The sequence below is a fragment of the Chrysochloris asiatica genome, unplaced genomic scaffold (genome assembly GCF_000296735.1).
Source record: "Chrysochloris asiatica unplaced genomic scaffold, ChrAsi1.0 scaffold00125, whole genome shotgun sequence".
Taxonomy (NCBI): Eukaryota; Metazoa; Chordata; class Mammalia; order Afrosoricida; family Chrysochloridae; genus Chrysochloris; species Chrysochloris asiatica.
In genome coordinates, this window is record NW_006408643.1 from 1,183,418 (window position 1) to 1,191,223 (window position 7,806).

Genomic DNA, 7,806 nt, shown 5'->3' on the forward strand with positions numbered 1-7,806 from the left:
CGCCGCCCACCCCTGTACACGGACTTACGTGAGCTCCCTTTAACACACAGTGTGACTTATGGCGCGGGGAGTGGGGGGCCGGGGGGAGCCCTCAATTCCGACGCTCGGAGGGGAGGACGTGGAACGTACGAAGAATCACGTCTCTTCTGTCTCCACTAGGGAAGGCCACAGGGGAGGAGCCAGAGTTTTGCATCCTCGGGTACCCCCTCCTCAAAATCACCCGCCTCCAATGCACAAGGACCCTTCCCCTGCCGCACGCCCCGCCCCGGTATTCCCAGCGCCCCGCCTCTGAGGTTCCCTGCCCCACCCCCGCAGAAGGCTTATAAAAAGGGGCCTTGGGCACCCTACTGGCATTCTGAACCTAGCAGGCCCACAACTACAGTGCCGGTACTCCCGAGTATCTTCTGCACTCGAGCGCATCTCGTCCAGGACCCCGCGGCTTCTGCGCTCCTCGCGCCCCGCGTCTGCCTTGAGCTCTGTGTTCCGGCATCCTAGTTCCAGGTCGGCGAGGAAGATGCGCTGCGTGCCTTCAGCCGGCGCAGCCCTGGTGCTGTGCGCCGCCACTGCCGGTCTGCTGAGCGCACAGGGCCGCCCTGCACCGCCCGAACCGCCGCGCTTCGCGTCCTGGGACGAGATGAACGTGCTGGCTCACGGGCTGTTGCAGCTCGGTCACGGGCTCCGCGAGCACGTGGAGCGCACCCGAGGGCAGCTGGGCGCTCTCGAGCGGCGCCTGGGTGCGTGCGGAGCCTCCTGTGGTTTGGCCTTGGAGACCATTGAGCCCTCGCATGCTCCTGCGAGCCCAAGCCCCAGCGATGAGGCCGCACCCGGAGCCCTGCGCAGCCTGCAGGTACGTCCATCCGGGACAGACCTGGATGGGTATGGACGGGAGAGGGTTGCATCCACGGTCTCCTCCCTGGGCCCCCTGTTCTCGGGCCCCAAAGGATGGAGAGATGGAAGGACTGGCAGGTGAGTGAATGGTAAGTCTGGAGGCAGAAGCTTGCTCCTTACCAGGGATTGGCCTTTTCCCTTCCTAGATGCAGCTCAAAGCTCAGAACAGCAGGATCGAGCAGCTCTTTCAGAAAATAACTCAGCAGCAACAACATCTGGAGAAGCAGCGCTTGAAGATCCAAAATCTGCAGAACCAGGTGCCTAGTCTGACCCAGGCAGGGAGGGGGGGCCACGCTGGACCTATAGCGCCAGATGCAGAGCTGGGCAGGTCTTGCAGCCTGAGCCAGCTGGACCTGACAGCCTTCTCCTGACCTGCCACAGGTGAGCCGTTTGACTTCCACACACCTGGATCATGAGATGATTAAACCTGCCAGGGGAAAGAGGCTCCCCAAGATGGCGCAGCACATGGCCCCTGCTCACAATGCCAGCCGCTTGCACAGTGAGTACCTAGCCCTTTGCTGGTCTTTGGCATGATCCCCTCACTTGCCCATCCCTCCTTGTCTGTCCCAAGGGGGAATGACCTGGTCCTGGGATGCTGAGGACTCACCTGGTCCCCAGGGACACCTATCTAACAGGGCACTTCTATCCTTTCAGCCCTGAACCTGCACAGCAGGGTCACCCACTCTACCTTCCAGCAAGCCACAGACTTGCTAACACTAATTGGAGAAGGGTTGCAAAGAAGGACAATAGGGTACTTAAGCTTCAAGGATGAGTCAGAGAATCCAGACCAACACTTTCCTGGAAGATCGAAGCTTTGGAAGGGTGTGATGGTGGACAGGAGGGTCTAGGGTTGGTAGCATGATACAGGATGAGGCGAGAATGGCTAGCTGGGAGTGGCATTCTGAGGCTAGGCCCCTTACAAGGTCTCTGCAGGGAGTGGATGTAGGGAGGCCAGGCAAGGAGCCCACCTCCTAGCTAGACACACTCATTTTTGCATCTTCTACAAACCAAGGGTCCCTAACCCCCCAAAAACCCGCTGCCATCCTCGATTCCAGCTCACAGTAACCCTATACAGGGTTTTGGAGTCTGTAAATATTTATGGAACCAGAAAATGTCATCTTTCTCCCAAAGAGCAGCTGATAGATTTGAACTACCAACCATGTGGTTAGCAGTCTAGTGCTTACCCTACACCACCACCTGGGGTCCTTCTCTGGCCCCAGAGACCTCCAGAATCTCCCCCACCCCAACCCTTGCAGGGAGTCAGGTCCTAGGAGAGAGGCCTTTGTCACCAACCCAAGAACCGGCTCCTTTTATTGTGTATGTCCCAAATCTCCCAAAGCTCAAGTTGAAGACCCTTGTGTTTGTGTATGATCTGTGTAAGGCATGCCTGCCACGCTTGCTGTCTCTGCTCCACCCTCCGTTCATGGCCCCAGACCTGCCTGTGCCGTGGACCTCCGTGGTCATCCAGCAAGGCATGTCTGTCGCCAACTGAGTGAAAGTTCCAATGTCCCCTTCACACCCTTGAGTTGGGTGCTGGCTTCTAGCCCTCTAGCCAGGAGAGCCCTCCTGCCCCAAGCTACCCCACATCCAACTCTAAGGCCAGCTGCCCAGTGTGGGGAGGGTCACGCACACCCTCCCCAACCACGACCTTGGGAGGAGGATTTTGGGAGAGCCGGCTGGAGCATGTACTGGTGGTGGACATAGGTTCGGAACTCCCATACTCCACGATTCGCCAGCCAAGTAGAGTAAAGTTTAGCGTTGGGAAGACAAACAGCTGGCGCTAATGAAGGCCACATTGGTAGTTCGGCCCGGCGCCAGTGCTGATTGGACGGGAGGGAAGTAGGGGAAAGGGGAGCTGCCGTAGGGGCCGGAAAATGCACTCCGAGCGCTTGGGTCCCGCCCCCCACCCCCGCAGCCTAGACACACTCGCTTGTGTCTTCAGCGCGTCCCTCCCCCGCAACCTTTCCCCTACTTTCCTCGGCAGGGCTGGGGGTGGGGACTTCCCGATGATCCTCCCTAGTTGCCTGACGCCAGCCTGCCTCCTCCCTCCGTCTGTCATCAGTCTTACCCCCTTCTTCCCTTTAGCTGGGATTCTGGGCCAGGACCTCTGCCGCCTTCTCCCCAAATCCCCCTCCAGGCCCCATCCGCATTCCCCACACAAAGGAAACCAGACCCCATGCCTGCAGCCAGCTCCTTCTAACGTTCACGTGTCTGTCATTCATATCTCCACCCATCTCTCCTTTGCTGAATATCTACTATGGGCTAATGTAGTTCCTGCGTGGCACAAACGGTTAAGTTGGTAGTTCACGCCCACGCTGAGACACTTCAGAAGAAATGCCTGGTGATCTCCTTCCAAAGCTCACAGTCTTAAAAGCCCTCTGGATCCCATTTCTACTCTGCACACATGAGTCAGAACTGACCTGGTGGCAACTTGTGTGCGCTTTCATTGGTTACTGTGAGCCAGAATAAACGAGTGTTAGAGTCAGGGTGTGGGCCAAAAGCTACTTCCTGTTCTTAGCTACATGAGGGAACTTCCAGAAGACCCCAGTCCTGAGATACAGAAAGCACACAATATTCATTTTAGGAAGTCAGGCCCAGCGGGTGCAGTGATTAAAGCACTTGGCTGCTAAGTAAAAAGGTTGATGGTTCAAACCTACCTAGAGGTACCTTGAAAGAAAGCCCTGGTGATCCGCTGCCTCTAAAACACTATGGAGTTGTCGTGAGTCTTGATAGCAGCTGGTTTTACTGATTGGGGAGGTCAGGAAAGGTGTTTTTCCTTCCAGAAGCGAACACTTGAAGGATGAGGCTGAGAGAGGTGAGGGCCGCAGCTCTGCAGAGGGACTGACATGTTCTAAGTCCCTGTGGCAGGGGATACAAGGAAGACAGTGGGAGGTAGGGAAGGAAAGCCAGGTAACCATGAAGAGTCTGGGTGAAAGGAAGCTGGGAACAGAGTTGTCCCTTCCCTGCCTGTCACCTTCTGCTCCACTCTCAGTACTAAGAGCCCAGGCTGCCTCCTGCTTCATGCTCCCTCTGTCTGTACACAGGACTGCCCAGAGATTGCCAGGAGCTCTTTGAAGAGGGTGAGCGGCAGAGTGGACTGTTCCAAATCCAGCCACAGGGGTCCCCACCGTTTCTGGTCAACTGCCAGATGACCTCAGGTAGGAGGCGTCCTTTTGGTACCAGTGTGAGGGGTCACGGGACCCCTTGTTCTGTAAAACACTGCCCTTTCCCCATTCCAAGATGGGTTCCCACAGTGAGCGGACTGGGCCTTGCAGGAGGATGGGGTGTAGCCCGTCTTGGGAGTCCCTGGGAGTCAGCCACTTCTGCTGGTCCTCCCTGCCTCCTCCTTGCTTCAGGGTCTGTGAGCCTACACAGTCTCTTCTCCAACTGGCCTTCCTCCAGTTCCCTGAAGTGCTTAAGGAGTGTCTCACCCCCGTCCTGGGTTTGGGAGCCAGATGGGCACATCAGGGATCCCATGAGGAGGGTTCTCCTGCTCACCTTCCCCCTTCTCTGGACAGATGGAGGCTGGACAGTGATCCAGAGGCGCCAGGATGGCTCTGTGGACTTTGACCGATCATGGGAAGCTTACAAGGCAGGCTTTGGGGACCCCCAAGGTGGGTATTTCCAGCGGCCCAGGGTGTAGGGTGCAGGAGGGGGGTTGACTGTGGGGTGGTTCCCCTGACACAACCTCTTCCCACTGCAGGTGAGTTCTGGCTGGGCCTGGAGAAGGTGCACCGCATCACAGGGGGCCACGGTGGGCGCCTAGCCGTGCAGTTGCAGGACTGGGAAGGCAACGCTGAGTCTCTGCAGTTCCCCGTCCAGCTGGGCGGTGAGGACACAGCGTACACTCTACAGCTCACAGCGCCTGTGGCCAGCAAACTGGGCGCCACTGCTATTGCACCCAGCGGCCTCTCCCTGCCCTTCTCCACTTGGGACCAGGACCACGACCTCCGCGGGGACAAGAACTGTGCCAAGACCCTCTCCGGTGCGCAAGCCCTGCCCCACTCCACATTGTCCTACATAGTCTGCAGCCCTCCCTTCCCTGTCTCTGGTTTTTGACTCAGCCCTTAACCCCAAATTCCACCTAGTCCCTGCACCCCTCTTCCCTTTACTTGCTGAGTGCTTTGGGTGACTGATTTAATCTCTCAGCCTCAGTTTTCCCATCTTTAAAATGGGTATAAGTGTGGTACTTACTTCTTGGGGTTACTATGGAAATTCAATGAGGCCATGGTAAAGCCACGAAAACCAACCCTGTCTTGTTCTAAAGAAATTGGAGGCAGAGTGCTGGCTCTATGAAGCAGCTTTTTTGGTGAGTCCAAAAACGCTGGCGTTCTTGGTAATTTAATGTGGCTGAACCAAATACAGATTGAAACTGATGACAATGTGGAAAGTGTTTAATACATGTTCACCATGTGCCAAGTGCAGAGATGTGACTTGCCAATGTCACAGGTGTGAGAGCAGACTTGTTTGGGTTAAGAAGAGGGGACCCAATCCCTCTCTGTCATAACCTGGGGCTCCTCAGAACACAGTTTGGCAACCACTGTCAAAGTCCCACCTACTAGGTGTAAAGTCCAAAGATCACCCCTAGCCCCAACCCTATCTCCAACCTTAACTCCATCCTACCTACCCTATCTCCAGCCTAACTCCATCCTATCAACCACCCCAATTTCATCCCATCCTCAACCTCAACCCCATGTCCACCCCAGTCCTAATAACCCCATCCCCAACCCAGACCTAATGAAGGCCCAACCTAACTGTGCTCCCTCCCACTTGACCCCACAGGTGGCTGGTGGTTCGGTACCTGCAGCCACTCCAATCTCAACGGCCATTACTTTCACTCTATCCCACGGCAAAGGCAGGAGCGGAAAAAGGGCATCTTCTGGAAGACCTGGCGGGGCCGCTACTACCCACTGCAGGCCACCACCATCCTGATCCAGCCCGCAGCTGCCTCCTAGCCTCCTCGTAGCCTCCTCGCCGGGGCCTGCTCTCTCAGGCTGCTAGAGGACAGTGATTGGCTCTGGCCCAGGACGTGGCCACTCCCTGCCTGGGCAGAGGCTCCAGGCAGAGGCATCTGGAACCTGGTAGACAGAGTAGAAGCCCATGACTGCAGAAATCCCATTTCTGAATGGGGGCTGCCTTTGGAGATCAGCAGGGCTGCAGGGTACACAGGATCCCAGATGCATGGGCCCAATGGGCATTCCGTCCCGCTCCTCACCCGCCTGAGGAGTAGGGTATGCAGAGGGACCACTCGGGGGCGGCCAGGATGGCCCTCGATGGCGGACTCAGTCACATTGACTGTTCAAGGACTCCGGGCTCCAGAGCTCCTGGGCGCCGTCACGGTGCTGTTGTGTGTGGGTGCTGTGGGGACCAGCAGGCGCCGGTGGCGTCTGGACACAGCTCCCAGAATTCTTGGAATAAAAGCAACCTCAGAACATTTTGTTTTTCTTTGTCCTTTGGTTTGTTTTAGAAAGTGAACGGTTTCAAAGTCCACGTAAACATGTTCTCAGGTCCTTTTAGGACAAGACGGGTGATTCTTATTGCCAACAACCTCTTTCAATTTCCTCCATTTATTGGTTCACGATGTGTAGCTCTGCGGTTGTTCCTTCTAATTTTCCAAGTTATGGGAGACGGAGGGGGGAAATAAAGCTCTCATGTAATTCAATCATGGTGGAAGCAGGTGCTACAGAAAATGAACATACCTTTTCTAATTATATTTCCGCATACAAATACTGCTTAAATTGTGAGCTGTCCGAACATACAAATACTGTGTAAGTCACCCATGTAATTTCACTGTGCTCCTTGGAAGTGAGGATGGCAAAGCTTGCCTACTTTGGACGTGTCATGGGGGAAGATCCATGGAGAAACGAAGTAGAAGACACATGCAAATGAGGGAGTCCTCCTACCCCCAGTGAGATGGATTGCTACATGGTGCCGACATTGAACTCAAACATACCAACACATATGAAGAGGATACTGGACTACATGTTCATTTTGTTATACATAAGCTTGTCATGAGCTCTGGTGTGGCGCTGTGGGTTAATGCGCCAGACTGCAAAGCTGTTTGAACTGCAAGGTCGGCAGTTCAAGCTCACCAGCTGCTCCTTGGAAACCCTATACAGGGTTGCTATGGGTCGGAATTGACTCGATGGCACTTAACAACAAGCTTGTCATGAGTCCGAGCTGACTTGCTTGCAGCTAACAACAAAATGTTAAGTAACATTGAGGTGGTTCTGATTCATAACGACCCTATATAGGTTTTCCATGGAGGTGGTGGGTTTGAACTGCTGGCCTGGTGGTTCGCAGTCCAGTGCTGATACTACAGTGCCACACCAGGACTTCGAACAACAACAAAACAGCCACATTAAAAAAGTAAAAAGAAACAAGTGGAAATGAATGTGAGAAATTTTATTTACCACCAGTATATTACTGTATTCGTTTCCTAGGGCTGCTTTATGAAAGTTCCATACTCTGGGTGGCTAATAAGAATGGATGTTTATTGTGTCTTGGTTTTTGAGATCCGGAGTCCAAATCAGGGTGTCAGCCGTGTTGATGTCTCCTGAGTGCCGTGAGGGAGGGTACTCAAGGCTGCTCCTAGCTTCTGGTGACAGCTGGGGGTCCTTAGCTTGTAAGTGTTTCTTCTGTGTCCCTCTCATATTAGATTAGGACCCATCCTACCCCTATACAACCTTGTTACATAGGCAAAGACCCTGTTTACAAATAAGGTCATGGTCACAGGTACTGACTGGGATTAGGCCTTCAACATACCTGTTGCTGTTAAGTTCCACCGAGTCAGTTCTGACTCATAGTGACCCTGTATAGGGTTTCCAAGGAACTGCTGGTGGGTTTGAACTGCCAACCTTGTAGTTAGCAGTTGAGTGCTGATCCCTACAGTGCCACACCAGGACTCCCAATATATCT

General features: G+C 54.6%; 1 protein-coding gene across 1 annotated transcript; it reads left to right on the top strand.

The window, feature by feature from the left end:
• Positions 1-514: 514 nt before the first annotated feature.
• ANGPTL4 (angiopoietin-like 4) lies at positions 515-5,843 on the top strand. The gene is made up of 7 exons (XM_006868872.1): positions 515-847; positions 1,035-1,145; positions 1,270-1,387; positions 3,933-4,046; positions 4,407-4,502; positions 4,592-4,873; positions 5,671-5,843. Exons 1-7 carry the CDS (start codon positions 515-517, stop codon positions 5,841-5,843), a joined length of 1,227 nt encoding a protein of 408 aa, XP_006868934.1.
• Positions 5,844-7,806: the final 1,963 nt, after the last annotated feature.

Coding starts and splice junctions, on each gene's coding strand:
- ANGPTL4 (XM_006868872.1), top strand. CDS start 515: ATGCGCTGCGTGCCTTCAGCCGGCGCAGCCCTGGTGCTGTGCGCCGCC. Junction 4,047..4,406: donor CAACTGCCAGATGACCTCAG/GTAGGAGGCGTC, acceptor TTCTCTGGACAG/ATGGAGGCTGGACAGTGATC. Junction 4,503..4,591: donor AGGCTTTGGGGACCCCCAAG/GTGGGTATTTCC, acceptor TTCCCACTGCAG/GTGAGTTCTGGCTGGGCCTG.